This window comes from Saccostrea cucullata, unplaced genomic scaffold (genome assembly GCF_032062105.1).
Source record: "Saccostrea cucullata isolate Sc308-1 unplaced genomic scaffold, CSIRO_AGI_Scuc_v1 ctg755, whole genome shotgun sequence".
Lineage (NCBI taxonomy): Eukaryota > Metazoa > Mollusca > Bivalvia > Ostreida > Ostreidae > Saccostrea > Saccostrea cuccullata.
The window spans coordinates 171,923-196,284 of NW_026928871.1; the positions used below are offsets into that span (position 1 = coordinate 171,923).

At 32.9% G+C, this 24,362-nt stretch overlaps 2 protein-coding genes across 5 annotated transcripts in view; one reads left to right on the top strand and one right to left on the bottom strand.

Annotated features, from left to right (window-relative positions):
* LOC134278990 (RNA N6-adenosine-methyltransferase mettl16-like) overlaps window positions 1–22,671 on the bottom strand; it is a 99,068-nt gene extending 76,397 nt beyond the window's left edge. The window contains exon 1 of the mRNA XM_062761302.1: window positions 22,522–22,671. The gene's annotated coding sequence lies outside the window, so the exon portion shown is untranslated. The remainder of the gene's footprint in view (window positions 1–22,521) is intronic.
* The window catches only part of LOC134278984 (uncharacterized), an 82,585-nt gene that overhangs the window by 10,336 nt on the left and 47,887 nt on the right, over window positions 1–24,362 (top strand). Inside the window, exons 9-10 of one of the 4 annotated variants that reach the window (XM_062761296.1) lie at window positions 7,291–7,758; window positions 8,076–10,053. The exons of 2 other annotated variants lie outside the window; for them this stretch is intronic. In XM_062761296.1, coding sequence (XP_062617280.1) covers window positions 7,291–7,758; window positions 8,076–9,211 — 1,604 coding nt within the window. In that variant the 3' untranslated portion in view covers window positions 9,212–10,053. Of the gene's footprint in view, window positions 1–7,290; window positions 7,759–8,075; window positions 10,054–24,362 lie in introns of those variants that run through there. One more of the 4 variants, XM_062761297.1, reaches the window with a different exon arrangement.

Sequence of the window (24,362 nt, forward strand, 5' to 3'; positions counted from 1 at the left end):
CAACTGAGAGATGTAAACCCCGTATGCAGGCTATGAATGTATATGCTGCATAAGTAAAGGAAATTGCCGATAGAAAAGTTAAAGTCCTCACGTTTATCATAAAGCTCTATTGCAAGACTACCATTTTTTTCTTTTAAAAGTAAAATATCCAAATAAGAAACGAATGTGTTAGACTCTGTGGTATCTTGTATCTCAAGCTCACCGGGATATATCGTATCAACATAAGAATGGAAATAATCATTGTTAATTGACAACACGTCGTATATCTTAATGCCGAGATGAAGGCCACAACTAGTGTTCTCTTCTTTTCACGTATAAAATTTTGGACACATTCTGCTTCATATGAATACGAAGGATAGGTATGATAATAACGGGGCGCAATTGGTACCCTTGGGATTCTAATAGATTTTTGGAAAGCCTAGTCTTTAAAAACCATAGCTGCAGATCTGTAGCTCTCCGAAAAAATATATATTGATAGACCGGAGAGCTATAGAGCCACTCATTGAAAAAACTGTATATTTATTGCGCACAAAAAAAATGCGTTTATACTGTCATTTTGGTGTCGAAGATAATTAGGTCCAATATGCTTCGTTCAGATGTCAACTACGAGAGAACTTGATAAAGGAGAGAGGAATTTTTTAGAATCTTCCATTTTTTGAAATTGAGGTAAGAATATGGAAGAATTAATAAAAAATCGAGCGCACTTTTTTGTGCGCAATAAATATACAGTTTTTTCAATGGGTGGCACTGTAGCTCTCCGGTCTATCAATAATTATTTTTCGGAGAGAAACAGATCTGCAGCTACAAAAACCACATAATGTCAATCAGAAAGTTATCATTTAATGTCAACTTCAGAGTACTTGTGTGTACAATCAGAATGTTTTTTAACAAAATAATACTGTAAATGACCAATGAAAAGGTAAGTAAATTATGCGTTCCATTATATTGATAAAGCAGGTGTCAAAGATATCAAAAAGCCTAGACTTCAATTTATGGTGGGAAATGGTTGACAAGTGTATAAAGTTGAAAAGTCGTGAGTTTTTTTTAAGATGTTGATTTTGATAAGTACGAAAGCCGGATAGGCTCATTTCTGAGAAGATAAAAAAAATTTAACTCATTATAACGAGTTAATTATCTCGTTATAACGAGTTAGTATCTCGTTATAACGACTTAGTTATCTCGTTATAACGAGTTAGTTATCTCGTTATAACGAGTTAGTATCTCGTTATAACGACTTAGTTATCTCGTTATAACGACTTAGTTATCTCGTTATAACGAGTTAATTATCTCGTTATAACGAGAAAATTAACTCGTTATAACGAGTTAGTATCTCGTTATAACGACTTAGTTATCTCTATATAACGAGTTATTTATCTCGTTATAACGAGTTAATTATCTCGTTATAACGAGAAAATTAACTCGTTATAACGAGTTAATTTTTCTCATTATAACGAGTTAATTTTTCTCGTTATAACGAGTTAATTTTCTCGTTATGACGAGTTAAAAACTGATATAAAGTTGATATATCTAAGTGATAGGAAGTATAGTAGTATAACGTATAAAACCGAGTTGATCAAGTTTGTTTATAGTGTGTATGATAAAGATGTTTATTGAAAAACAGCAAACTAGTTTTTCTTTTTTTTTTCTCGAGGGGTTGTGCCTGTGATTGTATTCTGTTTATGTATAAACGATGCAGTTGATTTGTATTGTATACTTAAAAGACCGAAGACAAATACATGTACATGTATACGGAAACTTATGACTGCCTCTTGAGGCAGTAGCCCCCGAGTTTTACGCCCATGGCCTCATTGCTGATGTCTCCATATCCCACTTCTTCAAAACATTTCTGACTCTCAAAATAATACATATCACACTGTAAGTGTATATAATATATGTTGCATTAACGCCTGCGTTAGCTTCCTATTATAATGTATTAATTTAGGTACTAAGAAATTGGTTATGAAAGCTAATAAGTCATCCAAAACATGTCAGAAAAATTAGTGTCTTTTATCGGAGAAAGTTGTCATGAATAAATTGCCAAACTTTGAAGCAAGTACATTTGGTAATAGATTTTTTTTATATTGTGTCCTTGGAGACGTTCACGTATAAATGTGTAAATAAAGATTGCTATACTTATCAAATTGTGATTATTGACAGCAAGATAGTTCAGGATTAATATTATTTAAACCATTTCGCAAATTGAAATTGCAACTTTTTTTCAATTTTAAAGTGAAGTATGACTGATAATTATCAACTAAACATCAATGGCATTAAAACTACAGCCATTTTTAATTCATAACTAACTCGTTATAACGAGATAATTAACTCGTTATAACGAGATAATTAACTCGTTATAACGAGATAACTAACTCGTTATAACGAGATAACTAACTCGTTATGACGAGATCACTTACTCGTTATAACGAGATAAATAACTCGTTATAACGAGATAATTAACTCGTTATAACGAGATAACTAACTCGTTATAACGAGATAACTAACTCGTTATAACGAGATAACTAATTCGTTATAACGAGAAAACTAACTCGTTATAACGAGATAAGTAATTCGTAATAACGAGATAAAACTAAGTCGTTATAATGAGATAATTAACTCGTTATAACGAGATAATTAACTCGTTATAACGAGATACTAACTCGTTATAATGAAATAATTAACTCGTTATAACGAGTTAATATTTTTTTTTATCTTTTCAGAAATGAGCCTATCCGGCTTTCGTAGATAAGAGTTTTGTGATTTCAAATTTTTTTGAAGTTTCTCCTTCACTTCTGTTAATATCTTTGTGAGGAGTATAGAGGCTTCGTTGAACATTAACTTGAACCAGCTATGTATTTTTGCGTCTTATAATTTTTGTGACGTTTCTGAATCCAATAGAAATAGGGTAATTCAAATTTATTTTGGTTGTTTGGAATATTATAAATATTCAAAACTTACATATGGTTTTGAAGAATTTCTTCCTTAGAAATGGAACTATAAGTATACTGTACACCAACTTTTATTCGCGACGACTTTATTTCGCGATTTACCTGGGATAAACTAGTTCGCGACAATTTATTTTCGCGATGAAGATTTTTGGATCTGTTGTTAATAGATGCATACACTTTAAGGACCGGTTCGCGGCGAGAAATATTCGCGATGACGAGGCTCTCGCGAACTTTGCGAAAATTTCTCGCATGCGAATAAAAGTTGGTTTACAGTATGTTGGATTACCACTTGTAGAATTAAATCCAAGTTTCTCTAAAATACATTTTATATACTGAGCCTTACAAACAAAGACAATGTTGTTACCTGCTTTGTCAGCAGGGACCAGTATGTATATACTGATCATGTAATTTATATAATTTTTTTTTACTTCTGGATCATTTAATACAGAGGGATAGGTGGTTTTCATATTGCCCCTCAATCTTTTAATGTGCGAATTTAGCATACTAGTATATCTGATATATTAAATTCATTCTGACAAAGTGCCAAGGTCTTCTTTTTCATGTCTTGCCTATTGCCTGGTGTAATCTTCTACAGAATCTGTAATATTTATGAAATTCCGATGCCAGTTGAAGGATCGGTGTTCCCTAAATTGAGGACAATTTAAAATTAGTGATCTAAGTTCCTCATTATTTTCTATATTTACGTTACCAGTAAGCCTTGAGTAAGGGAAGATAAGTAATTAGGAATAATTAGAGTCATTTAAAAATCTGGGCTAGAAAATATGAAACTTATGTAAATCATCCTCATGTAGTGTTTTAGTAATATATTAAGAAGTATAATAGAAATTAAAAGACAAAATGTGACCCATTTATCCTTCATTTTTCACTAAATTGGAGGTGATAGAATTTAAGTTCATTGTTCCATGATATGTTCTTCGAAAAAAAATCACCATACATTTCTAGAAGTTTTAAATAGAAATCAAAAATATGTCTTTATCTGGTGTTTCCATAAAGGATGTATTCACTTTGACAAAAGAATTGACCTACAGGAGAGAACAATTTCCCGGAAAAAGTGACATTTAAAATTTAATCTTTATTTGTTGTTTTCTACCGTATATATGTCTAAATTTTTTAAATTTGTATTTTAAAGTTGTAAATAATAAATTTAAGGTGTAAAATACAAATTTAAAAAATTTAGACATATATACGGTAGAAAACAACAAAGTTGGCCGAAACATCATTTTGTCCGTTAAAGCGTTGATTTTTGCATGAATTTTGGCCTAGAAGTCCTTCAGGGCAGGCCTGCCCCTAAATAAAATTGTGATATTTTGATAGGTTTGGATGTAAGGAATAATTTAAGATAGGATTTTTTAGGGGCACCCCTGCCCTAAAGTCGAAATTCACAAAAAACTACAAAAAATAAGGAAACCTGAATTTGATAATCTGTTTCAAATTTATACCTTTAAATAATATAGTCAGACTAGCTCAGTTGATATATGCGTTGACTTTTACACTGTGCTTACTAACATTTTAAAGTCGGGGGTTCGAATCCACCTGGTACCACACTTTTAAAGTTTTTAATTTTCGCCTTTTCAAAGACTATTTTAATATTTGTTATAGACTTGTGTATTTTCCTTCAATTATCTATCCTTTATGCTTGCCCGTTCTTGATATAAGAAACACTATAAAGAGATATCAAATCGTAAAAATCCAATGTACAGTTGTCAGTCAGGCGGAACAAACCTCAGTATAAGCACACTTTCTCCGAGGACAAGAATAACTCACTCTGTGTTACTCAATACAGGTATTCTTGGCAGTCAATGTATATATTCCTTAGAATTTAATTACATTGTTTTTGGCTACATATATCAGTAACTGTACTCCCACATATTAATCACGTTTTATTTTATTCACGGATAAAATAGCCTAGACATAAATAATAGAATTTCAGAGGCAGTAAACATTACCATTATGTACTATGCAAGTAAAGAAAAATATCAATTATTACATTTGGAGATAACAAACTCAGGTAATCAATGTAAGGGTTCCTCCTACCTCTACTCACTGAAATAAAGATTTAGGAAAAACAAATTGTTAGATGTATTTAGCCTAATGTCATTAATCAGAACGGAAATCGACAAGGTTTTAGTAAAGAAAAAAACCAAGCCCGGTCCTAAAGGTCAAATCCCTATTTATAATGAAGTGATCCTTTGATCAGAAGAGGTGAACAGCATTACCAGACATCATAAAAGCACATCAATGTCCTACAATTATTGACTCTTAAATTATACAGGGAGAGAGAAAATTAAAGTTTAAAACTACGTTGCGTACAGCCACGTAGCATCGTTTTTGAAAGTGGGGGGGGGGGGGCAGCCAGAGAAAAAAAAATATATTTACTTACCTGAAAAAATTGACAAGCAAAAAAAAAAAAAAAAAAAAGTTGCCCAAAAAGTCGAAAATCCGATTTCTTGGGGGGGGGGGGGGGGGGGGGGGGGGGTAGGCCATTTTTTTCAATGCCAACTACTTTCAGTACCAATTATTAAACTACATTCTCCGTACATCACTAATAGGTTGGGGAGGAGGACAACCAGCCTTTCAATGAACATTTCCTATAGTATAAGTAATGTTGGAAAAAAAGGGAGCAGTCCGCCCCTCCCACACAATGCCCCCCCCACCCCCCACCCCCCGTTGCTAGGTGCCTGGCGTATGCTAACAGTATACCAATATTCCAGTCAACCAAGATGAGTTCAATCTTTCCTAGCTATACTGGATTTGTAGATTTTAAAATTCCTTACAAAGACACATTGTTTGGTCCAGCAAATGCTCTAAGAAGTCTATATTCTCTACTCCTTACAAAAGTATTACCTGCTGTAAATCAGAAACTTCATACGTACTGTGCTCATTTTTCAGGTACTCCATAAGTATTGTAAATCAGATATGTATTCTCATAAACTCCAAAGAACATTTAGACAATTTACAATCACCAATTTTTTCAAAAGTCAATAACATTAAAACATTTATTCATACACTTTATACACCAATGAAAAAATACCGGTAGGCTTTTTGATATCTTGAACAACAGCTTCTTTAATGAAAAATGAAACTCCGAAAATTAAGCCTTCCACCAGACTGTTAACAAACAGTAAAGATTTCAGATGCTGTAATTTTAGCTAAAGAATGACCAAATTACTGTTGTTGAAGAAGGTTGTAGTTTTTAAAAATTTTAAAGTTTTTGGAGCAGTTTCATTTCCAAGTAACCATAAGCCCTACATGTATGTTGACCATACTTGCGTGATGGATGATACATCTAAGAATTCGCACTAACACACTTGCTTCTTATGCTGGAATTTCCTTTCATGTTTCTTAATGAGTGACTAGTTTAAAGTATTTAAATAAGGCATTGCAAGCTCTATCTGACCAGATTGCACAAATATTGCATCATGCACACTACTAGATAATAAGTTTTTAGATAAGGCATTGCAAGCCCTATCAGACCAATTTGCACAAATATTGCATCAAGGGGTGCACACTACATGTACTAGATTTTAAGTTTAGTATGGGACTTTGTCTCACTTAAACAAAACATTTATTGAGGTGAGCTCTGTAATCTCTGATTGCCCATGTTTATATTCTTATGAAGTAAACACTTTTGCATTAGAAAAAGAAAAGGCATTGGTTTTCAACTTGACATTTAGATATATTCATGACGATTTATAGTTAACAATAGTTATTTCCATTGACATATGTTATCTTTAATAATGTATCACGCTGAACTTTAAATAAAAGACAACATAGAGTCTTACTCATCTGTTTTATGCCATGATATTTTACTGCACTATTTTTCTATAGGAAACATCCTAAGCAGTGTGGATTCAAATCTGCTGGGTCAAATCATGAGCCTATGGCTAGGGTGTGACAACAATTAGTGATCAAAGTTTAGCAAGAAAATCTCTTGTCTTTTGTTCTCAAGAATAGCAAAGACATGATTAATCATAGTTTTATGAAAACATCCTCAGGACGTGTAGAATCAATTTAGTTGGGGGAGTGGGGGATGGGTGCAGAGTTAGTCCCTATAGAAGATCAATTGTATAGAAAACATGTTGAAAAATCTTCTGAAGCAATTATTAGTCTAGATCTAAGAAATATAAAAGCATGCTTTAAAAGTGTAATTTCAGGTGTACACAAATCAACCCTAACCCCTTTTCTCTGGGGGTGTTTATTTGTGACCACAAACATTCATTCTTTTCAATACTCAATTGTTTTCTGTTATTTCTCAGCAAATACTCTCAGGTGAGCAATACGACCCATGTAGAACATTATATACATATATATTTTTAATTTTTAGAGAAGCAGCTATTGATGCTCCAAAGGCTCTTACCTCAAATATTAAAAACTAAACTGAGGGTGACTGAGTTACAAGAAAATGTAATTTTGTATTCGAAATCTTTAAAAGAACATTTTAATGAAGACCTTATTAAAGATCTGAATGATGTGAAGACTGAAGATGATTACGACAATTTAGACATGAATTTAGTTTTTGCTCTGTTAACCAATTTCTGTGAGGATATAAAACCACCAGGTAAAGGCTGGGGTTATGAACCTCCTAATGATGACAACTCTGAAGAAGCGGACATAGAAAGGATTCATTCAATGTGGAATCAATACTGCGACAATGCTCACCACTATCCACAGTTGCAGGACGTGTATAATAGAATGTTTGAAAAATATGGGGAAATAATGGAGAGAAGATCAAGTGCAGAGAGATCATCAAGTAAAGATGAAACGGTCGAAGACGTGAGAACAAAATACCAAGGTATAGTGTATGCGACTGTGTAGAGCTAAAATATCAGATAATATTTCCATATCTGTGAGAAAATTATGCCATTTAAAAATAAAAAAAGATACTGAAGGGATATGAGTACAAAATTTTCAAATAAATGTGAACCTTGCTAATGAATTGTAAGTCCTTTTTTGTAACAAATTCTTTTAACCAATATAAAATTAATTAAGCTTAAAAACAAGCAGACCAAAATACAAAACAAAATTCTGAGGAACTTTTCAAGTATCAATTCATTGTGACAGTACAGCTATGGTTGTAGCGTACAAATAAGTTTTTTTGTATTTATGTAGTGTCGTTGCTAAAAAAGGACTGCACCATTGAAAACGAAGTAGTAGTGACAGAAGGTATAAACTCTGCTCTACAGATATTGAAGACATCAAATATTGTAATTTGTAAAGGGGCCATCGGATGTGGTAAAACAACAGCCATGAGATGCATACAGAAACAGTTTATAGAAAAGGAGTGGAAAGCAGTATGGTTAGAGGAATTTGTTAATGACTTGGATCTCAGAGAGGAAGACATTGAAAATACGTTGCTCTGTTGTGACAATCTGTTTGGAACATATAGTTGTAATATATTTCAATCAGAATCAGAAAGTCCATTAGCATTTCAGGGTATTATTAGAAAAAAGAGGGAAATCTTTGGTGATCATTTGAAAATCATGCTAGGTATACATAATCATGTTTACGATATGGTTATAAAGGAGTATGCATTGGAGTTATTCCAAAACAAAAACACGTTTATAGATATGGATAAGCATACACAAGCAGAATTATTGTTGATTTGGAAAGAAGAACGGAAAATAAGCCATTGTGTTTGTGATCCAAATTGTTCGTTCAACACATTGGATTTTTTATCTGTGTCAGAAAAATTATCCTTTAGTCAAGGACTTGTTGGAAATCCACTTTTACTTTCAATGTACTGCCACAATCACTATTTCTTCTTTAATGATAATTTTACAAAATCACCAGTATCAACTCTTGTTAATTATTTTAGCACCATGGAAAAAGAAAATACAGAACTTTTCTATACACTTGCATATGTTATGTATGTTACTGCGTGCAAAAAAGACAATGCTATTGAAACTTGGGCATGTACAATGAATGTGAGTTTAACATATGATAATATTCAAATGATAGTTAAGAAATATCCAGGGTACTTTTACGTAGATGAGAATACCATAGAACTCAGACATGAACTGTTAAATATAACGCTTTTTAAAGTTGCAATAGAAGTTAAACGTGTGCGAAGTTCACTTGTTAATTGGTGTGAAACACACATTATTCTCCAGTTAGCAAGACCGGAAGAAAAATGTGACAATGAATTCGTCAGTAGATTTTCATTATTTGAAGACGAAGAGAGAGCGAAGTTATTAAAAAGAATTGGAAAGACAAAAGGAAAAAAGCATTCAAAAACCAAAAAGTAATATTATAATTGAATATCTTTAAAAACTATCTTTTGAAGTATTTTGACTCAAAAAAACCCTTGAAACTTTAGATAAAAGTGTACAGAAAGACCCTTTAGCAAAGGGATACAAATGAGTGATCAGGTTGAAGTTTTGGAGCAGGTCTATTTCCAAGTAAATATAAGCCTACCTGGGCCAATCTTGCATGGATGATGCATCTAGGGATGGATACTGCCATACTAGCTTCGGATGCTGGATCTGACCTTTATTTTCCAGATGAGTGCTGACCAGGCTAATTAAAAGTTTTTGGAGCACGTCCATTCCCAAGTAACTATAAGCCCTACCTGGACCAAACGTGCATGGATGATGCATCTAGGGATGGACACTACCAGATTCGTTTCGGATGCTGGATCTAATCTACAATTTTCAAATAAGTGACCAAGCTTATGTTTTTGGAGTATCTCTGTAATTTTATGGCCTGTTATGATTTAACTTGCATCTAGAGATTGATAATTGCAGACTTGCTTTGGATATAGAAGAAAAGACATTCTCTTGATTATTGATTTTAGAACAGGTCAACTTTCAATGAATTATAAGACCTACTTAAACAGAACTTGCAGGAATATTGTTATCAAGATGCATACTAACTATAAAGAAAATATAATGTGAGATTTGCATTATTTAAACTGAAAACATTCGTCGAGGTGAGCTTCGTAATCTTTGATTACCTATGTTTTTTTTTAGTTTGGATAATTATGTTAGTGTAAGGGATGTCTAGAATGTATATTATAACTGAAACTAATTTCATTACACTGTGTATTGTATCAATGCCTTAATAAAACTAATGCACAAATAACTTTACTTCACTTTATTAACGTGTAATATTGCATCAAGGGGTCACACTAATAAATTATAAGTTTTTAAATAAGACATTGCAAGCCCTATCAGACCAATTTGCACAAATATTGCATCAAGAGGTGCACACTACATGTACTAGATTTTAAGTTTAGTATGGGACTTTGTCTCACTTAAACAAAACATTTATTGAGGTGAGCTCTGTAACCTCTGATTGCCCATGTTTATATTCTTATGAAGTAAACACTTTTGCATTAGAAAAAGAAAAAGCATTGGTTTTCAGCTTGACATTTAGATGTATTCATGACGATTTATCAGTTAGCAATAGTTATTTCCATTCATATGTTATCCAAAATAAAAGACAACATAGAGTCTTTCACATCTGTTTTATGTCATGATATTTTAATGCACTATTTTTCTATAGGAAACATCCTAAGTAGTGTGGATTCAAATCTGCTCGGTCAAATCATGAGCCTATGGCTAGGGTGTGACAACGATAAGTGATCAAATTTTAGCAAGAAAATCTCTTATCTTTTGTTCTCAGGATAGTAAAGTCATGATTAATCATAGTTTTATGGAAAAATCCTCAGGACGTGTAGAATCAATTTTGTTTGGGGGGGGGGGGTTGCAGAGTCAGTCACTATAAAAGATCAATTGTATAGAAAACGTTGAAAAATCTTCTAAAGCAATTATCAGTCTAGATCTTAGACATATAGAAGCATCCTTAGAAAGTGTAAATTCAGGTGTACACAAATCAACCCTAATCCCTTTACTCTGGGGGTGTTTATTTGTGACCACATACATTCATTCTTTTCAATACTCAATTGTTTTCTGTTATTTCTCAGCAAATAGTCTCAGGTGAGCAATACGGCCGATGTAGATCATTATATACGTAAATATTTTTAATTTGTAGAGAAGCAGCTATTGATGCTCCAAGGGCTCTTGCCTCAAATATTAAAAACTAAACTGAAGGTGACTGAGTTACAAGAAAATATAATTTTGTATTCGAAATCTTTAAAAGCACATTTTAATGAAGACCTTATTAAAGATCTGAATGATGTGAAGACTGAAGATGATTACGACAATTTCGACAGGAATTTAGTTTTAGCTTTGTTGACCAATTTCTATAAGGATATAAAACCACCAGGTAAAGGCTGGGGTTATGAGCCTCCTAATGATGACAACTCTGAAGAAGCGGACATAGAAAGGATTAAGTCAATGTGGAATCAATACTGCGACAATGACCACCACTATCCACAGTTGCAGGACGTGTTTAATAGAATGTTTGAAAAATATGGGGAAATTCATGAGAGAAAATCAAGTAAAGGCCGGTATACACGGTAAGATTTGTATTATAAGATTTGTATTAAAATACAAAATCTTACTGTGTATAAGATTTTTCGAATCTTATAAAACTGTATTAAGAATAGAGCAATGCTCTATTTGCTAATACAAGTCTTAACTTACCTATCACTTTCAACCAATGAAATGTAATGACACTAGGGGTCATCCTATTTTTATCATTATTAAAAAAGCACATGGTAAATATTAATCTCGACTTTACAAGTAGAGACATCGAAAAACTTAATGGGAAGGGGAAGAGGACTTGTGGAATATATCAAGCAGTGCATAGTACGATGAGAGAGCCTCATTCTCCATTTTTATTACTTTGACAGAGAGAGAAATACGGTGGGGAAAACACGTTGGAATACGTAGTTTATTTACAATCTTAAAAGATATGTATTAGCGTGAGTACAGGAAAGTATTATGAACAAAAGTATTATAATACTTGTATTATACTACAAATCTCATCGTGTATACCGGCCTTAAAGAAGATGAAACATTTAAAGATGTGAGAACAAAATACAAAGGTATAGTGTATATATGTGTGAGAGTGTGTGTGTGCAGAGCTGAAATACCTGATAGTCAACGTAGGAAATAATAGAATAACTTGCTCAGATTATTGGTCTTGATGCTGAAATTGGGCTTTCTTGCAAATATGCAGATAAGAACAAAATGTTTAACAATATATATTCTGTCTTCTGTGCAGGGATAAAACATTAAAGAATCCAAATCTTAAGATGAAAATGTATTTGAAACTTTAAATTTAATCATCCAAAGAAACTTTAGAATCAGAGTTTCGGAGTAGACGTCACCAACAGAAATGCACTTTATAGGGGGGTCTTCACTAGAGTAGAATGTCACCATTGAGTATGTGTATGTTTCTTTCTCCCTCATTAGTAGCAAGAAAATCTCTGCACTACATATCATAATATTTTTCCTTTCTGAAAAAAATTTGAAAATACATGTATGTATTATTTATAATGGAAAAGATACTAAGCTATAAGATCTATTTTTAAATTACTACTGAGATCATATTTGGGCTATTAATTTAACTTAATTTTTATTATACATATTTTAATTTCAATATGACCATACTAATTAAGTTTATTATTTATTCAAAACTTGGCTTCACCTATTGAAAATGAAAGGGCAGTATACATGAATATAATATAGTTCAACATTTTAATAAAGCAACCCATGTAAATCTTAATGCAATAATTTCTTAAAATCCAACATATTTCCACATCCTTTGAAGAATGTATTTTTTAAAACTAGCATTTAATAAATTTAAGGGGGGTAAAATGAATGTGACGAGTAAGTTTCCCATTTGTAAAGTCTGCCATGGGGCAGGATTTTTCCCCTCAGGAAATCTAACTCTAGTGAGAATTTCTGGAGGGAAGTTCTAGTTTTAGGGAAATGCTTCTCTACGATATATTGTATGTGGATAACACAAATGTAAATAGAAAATGAAGTATGGTTTTAAAGCTGAGTAAGGAGAGTTCAATGTGGTAAAATTATGCTTAAAAGTAAAAAAAAAATTAAGGGAAACCAGGATATAAAATTTTCAAATAAAAATTCAAGGGAAATCAGGATATAAAATTGTCAAATAAATATGTACTGTGGTAATGAATTATAGATCCATTTTTGTATCATTATTGTTTTGACTAGTGTAGAACTAGTAAAGGCTCGTATAGGTTTAGCTATACAAAGAAAAAATTCCGAAATACAGAAGGATAAAATAAATTCTAGTATCTGTAAAATCAAGTAAAAATTCATTTTGACACTTAGTACAATTCTGTTTGTGGTGTAAAACGAAGTTTTTATCTGTTTATGTAGTTTTGATGATTGAAAAAAGACTGCACCATTAAGGATGAAGTAGTTGTGACAGAAAGTATAAAGTCAGCTCTACAGTAATTGGAGACTTCAGATCTTGTAATCTATAAAGGGGCCATCGGATGTGGTAAAACAACAGCCATGAAATACATACAAAAACAATTCAAAGAAAAACAATGGAGAACTACATGGATGGAGGAATTTGTTGACGACTTTGAACTCATTAACAATGACGTAGTAAATACATTGCTTTGTTGTGACAATCTGTTTGGAACATTTAATTATAAGCTTTTTCCATCAGATTACGAGAGACGGGGGGATATCTTTATCTGATGTATCTTCATTGGAAAGTCCAGCAGCCTTTCAGAATATAATTGAAAAGAAAAGGGGAATGTATGGTAAACATTTGAAAATTGTGCTTGGTATTCATAATCATGTATATGACATGGTTTTGAGAGAATGTGCATCGGAGGTATTCCAAAATGAAAGATGGTTCATAGATTGGATGAACACACCCAAGCAGAACTATTATTAATTTGGAAAGAGAAACAAAAAGATGAGCATTTTGTTCATGATTCAAAATGTTGGTTTAAAAATATGACCTTTTCATCTGTGTCAGCAAAGCTGTTCCTAAATCTAGGACTAGTTGGAAATCCATTTTTAATTTCAATTTACTGTATTCATTACCATGACCATCATTTCTTCTCAAATGATGAGTTTACGAAATCACCAGTATTAAAACTATGTATGAGGAGAAACCAGAACTTTTTTTATACCCTTGTATATGTCATGTATGCTACTGTTTGCAGTAGATACCAGGGTATTGAAGACTGGGCAGGTTTGGTCAATGCGAGTTTAACAACTGCTAGTTTACATAACACTGTTGAAAAATATCCGGAGTTTTTCTGTAAAGATGAGGAAAGCATAGTACTCAAACACGACTTGTTAAATATAACTCTTTTTAGAAAGTCAGCAGAAATAAAGGAAGAACGAAGTTCATTTGTACATCATTGTGGAATACACATTATTCTCCAGTTAGCAAGACCTCAAGGAAAATGTAACAATGAATTTATCACTCATTTTTCTTTATTTGATGACAAAGAGAAAGCAAAGTTACTAGAAAGAATAGCAGAGGATAATGGAAAACAAATAAAAAGATCTAAAATCGTGAGAACATTTAAAACTGTATTTGGAAAGTCTCAAAAGAAATCATAATTTAGAGATATTTATCTGCTCCTCCTTAAAGTATTTTTGAACTCTCCATAAATACTTGTCAACTGTCGACAAAAAAGTTAGTAAGATTCCCTTGAGTATTGAAAAACATGTCTGTTCAAAAGAAGATTTCATGGAGGGCTGAATAATTTAAAAGGAATAGTAAAAGAAACCTTTTGTTTGAACGGTTATGAAAAGGCGGGACTTCAATGAGAGTTTATCATATGTAGGATGTGTCAACATCACTAGAGATAGAATGGAGTTACGGGATCAAATATGTATACATACAAACATGTGTATAAACTGTGAAATAGATTTTGTGCCATTTGCACACGGTAAAAAAGTCATCAATCTATTCCATGACAACATCCAATCCTCCTACTTTCATCTCGGAACTCTTGTTTTATCAAGTTCGTTACGACACAAGTCTGCTCTGGTAGAATAAAAAAAACACTTTTTACTGACAATAGTAGGGTTTTTGTCCACCTCGACAGAAACCATTTCCCGTGAAACAGTCTTGGGGGACAATAAACTGCTACTGTCCTCATCTAGTAAATGGGTGTTCAATGTTTATGTGGCAAGTATATATGAGAATGTGTATCAATTCTATTTTGCTTGTAGGAAATATTTTAATGATGGAAAAAGTTTTTTTTTCAACAAACTGTTTATGATTGAAGAATTTGTCACTATTGATACACTCATACAAATACTTAGTATATTAGTATGGTTGGTGCCATTTGCAATTACAATTATGAAGGTAATAAAACCGTGTGCTAATCTCGTATTCATACTTATTTGACGAACATAAAGCTTTTGGTAATTGTCATGTTATCTGACATTAAAGTTACATGTAATACTTGTATTGCTTCAAAAATTCACTCTACTATGAATTTTTAAACGACATTGTAATATTTAAGAGAAGCAACTTGTAAGTTGCAAGAACTTGTTTCCAATCCTTGTATTTCTTTGTGTATTTGTTATTCAGACGGTAGTACAGTTTGGGACAAAAATATAAGAAAAAAGATGCAATGACACTATCTTACCCAACTGGCTTTTTATGGTTTGAAAAATTTATTTTGGATACTTATTTGTTAATTGTAAGTACGAATAAAGGTAAATGTTGTATATATCCCAAAGTGCAACCCATTCATTGTAGGTCACAATTGCATGTATCTCCAATGACATATATTGAGAAATGTTAATGGTTTTGATTAGTTGCTACATATATCACTAAATAATGAAACCCATTTTAGGAAAATTAAAGATTACATGCATCCATTTCAAGGAAATTGACAAATTATTCCCCTGATACAAATACATCTTAGCAAGTGTGTTCAATATAGGATTTGTATATAGTAACAATTACAGTAAAAACGGTATTCCAAACAAAGTATTCATTCGTAGTTATTTAATCAATAATGTTTAAAGTTAGTCATATAAGTCTTGCAGGTATTGTGAATGAACCGCTTTTATTTGAATTTAATGTTTTACGTCCCTTTCAGAATTTTTTCACTCATATTCAGACGTCACCACATGCCGCTGGAGGGAATTTGAGCTGTTGCTTATAAATGTATTCTGAGGATGGTATTTCAAAACAGAATTTTTTAACCCAACTTATGCAAGAGCCAACACGCCTGATGAAGGTTAAGGAGATAACGAACAGTATTCAATATCAAAATGCATACAAGTGGCCCATGGGCCACATCGCTCACCTGAGCACGATGGCCAAGTTAAATGCAGAAATCACTTTATTATTGAAAAGTTTACACCCAAAAGTGGTCCGAACCAATCCTTAAAGGATTGAATCTACACGATCTAAGGATGCTTGCATATTTCTTTGACTACATGTGGCTTTATTCCCCTTAACATTTGAAGTTACATTGTGACTCCCCCTCCCAACTAAAATATGACTAATCATGGCTTTGCTGTCCTTGAAATATTTTATCTGTATATTCCCAAGTAAAACTTTGATCAGCCATTGTGGCCTCACCCTTCCCTTGGGGGTCATGATTTGAACAAACTAGATTCCATACTAATCTCGGCTTTGCTATTCTTGAGAAGATTAAAAAAAAATCCTTTATATTCCTAAGTCAAACTTTGATCGACCATTTTGGCCCCGCCCTAGATCAGGGGGTCTTGATGTGAACAAATTCCGGCTACTGTGGCCCCGCCCTTCCCTTGGGGGTCATGATTTGAGCAAAATTGAATCTACACTACCTGAGGATACTTCCGTATAAATATGATCAATCATGCCTTTGCTATTCTTGAGAAGAATATTTTTTAAAGAATTTTTTTTATATATTTCTATGTAAAACTTTGATTAGCCATTGTGGCAACGCAAACTTGAATCTACACTACCTGAGGATGTTTCCCTATAAGTTTCATCTTTCCTGACACAGTGGTTCGGTGCTTGAGAAGAAGATTTTCAAAACATAACATCAAATTTTCACTATTTCTGAATTATCCCCCCTTGAATAAGGGCGTGACCCTTCATTTGAAAAAAAATTGAATTCCTTTAACCCAAGGATGCTTTGTGGCAAGTTTAAAATTGGCCCAGTGGTTCTGGAGAAGTCGAAAATGTGAAAAGTTTACAGACAGATGGACAAACAGACGGACGTCAGACGAAATGTGATCAGAAAAGCACACTTGAGTTTTCAGCTCAGATGAGCTTCAAACAATGCAAAATAGGAGCAGAGGTAGCACGGACCTCCAAAACATTTGAGGTTGGATCAGGTCCCAGAGAGAAGTGAGCATCTCTTGCAGACCGGTCCCACCCGCCGTGTGCTCTTCGTCATGATCGGGAAATAACAGAAAAATCTGTCGTCACATCAGTGTATAAATAATGGCCTTACAATTAGATACACTCTACGTATAAACAATTTTCAAAATTATTGACAACCAAGTTCATGAAACACCGATATCAGCAGTCTCGTGAAAAGCCATCATTTCGTAAGTTCTTTGGTCGATACCAGACCTTGTCAGCAAATACATTTTATCAATGAGTCAAATGCTGACTGACGTTTTTCATACTAATTGTTAGTCCATTATTTATATACACTAGATTGACGAGGGATTTTTCCGTTTTTTCCCGATCATGACAAGGAACACACGGCGGGTGTGACCGGTCGGCAGGGGATGCTCACTATTCCATGGCACCTGATCCCACCTCTTTGTTTTGGAGGTCCGTGTTTGCTCTAGAATTTTGATCGTGAATATTGTTCGATATCTCCATTTGTTTCATGTTATGTGCTAATACCAGACAGAAAGCAAGGCGAAAAAAATGAGCTAGTTTAAAATTTGAATTCTAGTGTTTTTAAAATATTAAAGTAAATAAAAAACTTTGTCTTATTAGATTATTTTGGTAAAAATGATATGATTCTTTTTCGATGTAATTTTAAAAAGAGACCTTTAGCCAATCAAAATTTCTTTCCAGCTTAAAATCACTTCTGATGTGCTTTTGTATAAGATAGCCTATGAATATGACCTTTTTAGGGCTTCCTTAGAAAGGAACAAACGACAACTTTGCACAGATATTATGGCTCATCGTGACTTCATTTATGCTATTAGTTAGCAAGTAATTATAGACGAGAAAGTCAAACACTGGCAAATACTGTAAGACAGGTTACTAGACGTTTCTTACTTTATTGAGATTTTTAACGGCAATATATCTGAGTATTTGCAGCATGCGCTAAAAGTTGTTTTAGGAAGATCAAAACGAAAGTTGACTTGGGTAGGTACTCAGCAAAACTAGTTTTCAACAAAATTTGTAAATGTCCTCAAAAATATTAAGTGCACTAACCAGGCTTTTCCATGTTTTTATTTTAAAGAATCATAACCACTCAATTTTTAGTATATTCTGATATTTACGAACTCCCTCATATGGTTTTCCCAAGGGCCACGCCTTTAGGGAAATTTCGTTGGCAAAAATGCAGATACAAAAATTTGATGGCAAAGACACTACATGTGAATAAAATATCTCTCTTTCGCGGTTATGCAGTCGCAACTTTTTTTCTCCCGCGTTTTTCTAGTTGAAGTACACATTTGCCTGCTTACTTACTACGTAGACGATAAGAGAATACTAAATAGTTTAATTGTATATCAAACGAGATGACCAGCTTTTTCCGTTCTGATAACCTTTTTAGTAGTACTGGGCAGAGACTAGAAGAGCTTATGGAATAGTAATGTGTCTGTCCGTCTGTAAAGCTGCTCGTTTGTCCGTCTATCTGTAAACAATTTTTCAAAATTCTACTCTTCCTACAGTTTTGGTCTGATTTCAATATAACTTGGCACACAAGTAGACTACACCGAGGTTCATAATTCTTTTAATCGGTTTTTGATTTCCCTGAACGATGTAGCCTTGGTAACTAAAAAAAGAAACTTGTGTAAAATACTTTAAAATGTTACTTCAAATATAATTTTAGTCTGATTATAATATAAAGTGGCAAGCAAGTAGAATACAGCTAGATACATAATGTCTTCATTATTTTTATCTTGATGAATGATGTTATAATGGTAACTAAAATTGAAAATTCTGTTAAAAGAGCTAAGCCCACGAAGGGTCAAAATATGCCCTGTAAAATGGTCAAAATAAAACTGAAGTTTTGGCCAAATATTTTTGCTTAAGGGGAGACAGGGCACATGTCACATGACTAAAAAGACATATTACGTCATAATCGGTGATGATATACGTGTTAAACGTTGTTAAAATCAACAGTTCTTGTGGAATTTTATTCTAAATTCTAAAATTGTTGTTAACATTTAACATGTTTAATTTTAGAAATTATTATTCATAAAATTTTTAAAGATCTTGCCATCATTTAGATATTGTGAAGTTGCCCAATCCACACATTTGTTTCTCTTTACCCTGCAGTTTGACGTCAGTGAGGTCATAGACGTAGCGTTTGAATTTTCAGTGCAGCGAGATCAAGTACACACACCCGTCATGATTCAATTTAATTTCATAATAAACAGGTCACAGTCAATGTATCGTGATAAATTTTTGGAGAAGATTTTTTAAAATTAATATTTTTTCGTGTTTAGTAGCAGAGATTCTCTCTATTTAGATAATTTTGAATGTTTACGTTTTCGTGTGACGTCACAATTGATTTCCCGCACTCGGAAAATACGAACATGAAGTGTTTTTATCATGCTTACGTCTAATTCAACGATGTCCTATGCGAAATTTAGGTAAGCTTCACCCTGTGATATTTATGCAGTAAATAATTACGACGAAGGACTGACATTCAATCGTACATTTAAAAATATTTATTGACAGAATTTTTTCCCAATGAGGTTTTTGTCGTTGAAGCTGCCTTGAAAAATGCAGAAATTATCCCACCCAAATACTATATAAAATTAAAACAATTGCTTTCAGATAATTTAAACACTATGAATATTCTGAAATATTTGAGTTTATAATGTTATCTATAATATTTATCGTTTGTGCGTAAAAATTCGCATGACGGACTCCGTCATGGGCCCGTAAACATGAAGTATCTAAACTCCATACAAACTCTACACAGGGCGGTATTTGTGGGGCGATATCTTTTAAATAAGTCAAGAAATCCCATGACAGGACCATTTTAAAATGTTAAGTACATATTAAATTAGTAATATAAAAAATACGAAAAAAATTCATTGACAGGAATTTTTTAAAGCTAAAGGTCCTGTTCCTCCTTAAAAGATAGTCTAGGTATTGTAGTTTATCAAATAGGAAAACAATCTTGGAGTTCTGTACTTGTATACCTGAGATCTACAGCCCCAAACTCATAGAGATACAGGAATTTGCTTGATTTATCACATTTTTGGGATGTAATGGTCAAATTTTATATAGAGCACAGGCCTGCCCCAAAGAAGTCGGTTCACTTTATGCATAAAATGGCCCTGTAGATATACCAATTGATTGATCATAACTAGATTTTCCATTTGAAGCATTAAAATAAAATACAGACTTTGTGTTTTCATATTCTATTAAAAATTTCTCCTAAAAGTCCAGGTCTAGGAGAACTGGCTTTATGAAATTGCAATGTTCTTGGATTTTTAGATATACAGGTATAATTGAGTACTTTCGGTGAAGAAAAATAATGTGAGCGCACTCTCTGATCTAAAAAATAAAACATGTCTTATGTAATCCCCAGAAACAGTTTTACCATATACTAGTACTAGTTGCATATTTTAGATCAGAGGTTGCGCTCTATATCAAATATCGAAAAATAGCTTCATAAATTGGCTGTTTTAGTAACTTTTTCAGGTAATGATGAAATTGACGTCATAATGCATTGACTAGCCACAAAATTGTACGTCTTTTTTATAGATACGCAGTTACCAACAATTTTTCAGAAATTCACAGGGCCGAAAAAGGCAAAGGTGAACCCTTTTCTTTATTTAGGATTCAGTTTAAAACCAACATCAAGGGGTTTCTATTTTAGAAAAAAAAAATTGTGGGGCAGATGTGTGCTCATAGTCATACCTTAAACATTTCACGAAAATCCGAATTTCCTCAGCTTCAACCATTTTGCCCATTGTAAATTATATGGTGATATACTTTGTTAGAAAATTACACATTTTCATAAAAAAGTATTATACTACGAATTTTTAGTTGTTCACTTACACTTTAGTAGGTGTATAGGTCCACTATTTAATTTTGTTTTATTTTGGGTAACAGTTTACTGTAATTAGTTAAATCCCACATTAGAGGTGCGTTCACAATTCGTCTATTGGTACAAATATCGATTTGCCATTGGCTTGTCTTTGGCACCAGTGTTGAACAATGGTGCAATTGGTTGCCTTTAAACTGTGAACAGCATATTGGTAAACCAATGACAAAACAACCTTTGGGTGCGTTCAGAGTACTGCCGTTGGCTAACAAAAGTTGCCGCTGGTAGAATTTCTTACCATTGGTATGCCAATGGTACCAAAGTTTGCCGAAAAAATTTACCATAGGTGGATTTTTCTGCAGACGAACTAGAACTCTGTTAGCGATGGTAACTTTTTTAATGACGTCAAACAAAATGGCGGGTACTGATCAAGTCGGTCCTACTAAACAGAGAACCCGAGAGATCTTTAGGTTTACTGGGCGGTATTTGGTAAATTCTAATAAATTTTATGCTTAATTTAGTTCATTTTTACTCTATAAATCGTTTTCTATCTATAAAATTAATATTAACAAGATTATTCTATGAAAGTTTTCCCTCGGGGAAAAAGTTGAAAAAGTAACAAATTATTGTAATGTTTTTACCACACCTATTCACCTAAATACATAAACTAGAGATGTGTATATAGGCGCGAAACGTCTTTTTTAAATGTGGTTTTTCTTGACTGAAAGTTTCAGAATATTCATTTTAATAACTTCTAAGTGTATTTAATGTAAAATCAAAATTTTATTAATTTAATTATTTTACATTTGACAATCCGGAGGACAAGTTGGAGAAAATTCTGTTGTGGAGAAGTACTTTAGTGGACTAAAAAGTATTTTTGAAAGCATTTTTTTTTGCTGTAAAATGATGCATGAAGCAAGAATAATACTCTTGGTTTTTCTTCTAAGAAATCTGTCAATGTTAACAATGGTATACACCAATGTCACTAATGGTACACCAATGGTGCCATAGTTAACATTGGTGAGTTTCCTACCAACTCTACCCAAAACTCGTTCAGAGTACATATGGGTCCGATGGTACCAACGGTAGAAATTGTTACCATTGGCAAAGAGGTGGTGGTACCATTGGAAATACTCTGAACGCACCCTTGGGTGTACCAATGTACCAATGGTTGTACCAATGGTTGTCAACAGTGAATAATGGTAACACTTGGTTACTAATGGTAACCAATGGTAATCAATGGTTACCAACGGCAAATGTTGAGTTATTCACCATTTTCCAGAAAAAAAAATCAAAACGAAGTTTTTTATTGTATTTCTAAAACAAAATAAAATAACTTTTATGGACATAATTCTTTATATGAATACCTGTCTTCAGGTGATATTCTTTTTCCAAAACAAGTGATCATTTGTTTGAAATTTGGAATACTATGTATAGAGATAACAATATTTTCCCTTATTTTGTAGTAGAATTCATCTGAAGTGTTATTACTAGTGAGGAAACTTCACTCATGCTAGCAGGAACGGTCCAGGTAGCCATCTTGGGGGTGACACTAATAAACGAAAAAATCTGGTTTACCAATCTGCCAGAGATGTGGTTGGCCTGCAGAATTGGTTACCAATAAAAGTTACCAATAGTAAACATTGGTACCAATATTTCTTTGATGTTATGCGTATAAAACGTCTGTATCATGTAGGAGCAAACGAAAAGAACATAATTTTAAAAATTACTAAATAAGAGCTACATAACGTTTCAAAAAACATTAATTCTGAAGATGTACACAGATACTGGTGTGTATTCAAAGTCTATACCTCATGTTCGCTATTGTTATTGTTTGACATTGCTCGCAGCTCAGTAAAATGGACAACATGAAATACGCACGTAAGAAGTAAAATTCTACATCTTCATCCTTAATTAAAATCACGGTTTTCCTTAAACCATATGCGTGTTTGTATACTATGATATAGCAGCCTGTAACCATCATGAAGATTGGTCTACAGCAGGTGAGAAGTGAAAGTAAAGTTTTCACTCAATACCAGATACGACATAAATACGGAAGCCCATTTAGGACCTATCAAAAATATTTTTGAATTCGTTATAACGATTTTTAGAATTCGTTATAACGAATTTAATTTGTTATAACAGATTTTTAGAATTGGTTTTAACGAATTTAATTTGCAGGGGCGTAGTATCAGGGGGGGCCAGGGGGGGCCAGGCCCCCCCACTTTTTCTCCCGACATTACCTTTACTATAGAAAATGTTTTCTGAAGGGAAGGTTGGCCCCCCCACATTTCAGCAAAGGGTAGTGTTATAAAGAAAATTTACCCCAAAAGTTTGAATGGAAAGAAAGTTGGTCTTGAAAAAAGTTAGCCACTCCCCCCCCCCCCCGAAACAGGATTTTCGACTTCGGGCAACTTTTAATTTTTTTTTTTTTTTTTTTTTTTTGCTTGTCAACTTTTTCAGGTAAGTAAAAAAAATTTTTGCTCAGGTTGGCCCCCCCACTTCCAAAAACGATGCTACGCGCCTGATTTGTCATAACAGATTTATTGAATTCGTTATAACAAATTTAATTTGTTATAACAGATTCATTGAATTCGTTAAAACGAATTTAATTTGTTATAACAGATTCATTGAATTCGTTATAACGAATTTAATCTGTTATGACAGATTTGTTGAATTTGCTATAATCAATTCAAGAATTTGGTTATAACGAATTCAACAAATCTGTAATAACAGATTAAATTCGTTATAACGAATTCAACAAATCTGTAATAACAGATTAAATTTGTTATAACGAATTCAACAAATCTGTAATAACAGATTAAATTCGTTAAAACGAATTCAACAAATCTGCAATAACAGATTAAATTCGTTATAACGAATTCAATAAATCTGTAATAACAAATAAAATTCGTTATAACGATTCAATGAATTTGTTATAACAAATTAAGTTCGTTATAATTTAATTTCAGTTGTAACGCGTCATTTGATTGGTTTAACGGTTTTATCCATTTTGTATAACATAACTTGCCTACGTCACAATGAGTTACGTCAAAAACGTATCACTCCGCTTGACGTTACTTTTAAAATAATGCTCACTTTGAAGCTTTTTTCTAGAGAAAATATTGTCTCATTGTCTACATTGAAATTAAATTATAAGTAATGAAGCTTATTTCAACTTATGTTATCCGATATAACAAAACTTGTGCCAGTTTACGCTTATTTATAAACCGCTTCGCGGTTTATAAAGCGTAAACTGCCCCAAGTTATGTTATATCGGATAACATAAGTTGAAATAAGCTTCATTCCTTAAATAATGAATTCAATTAATC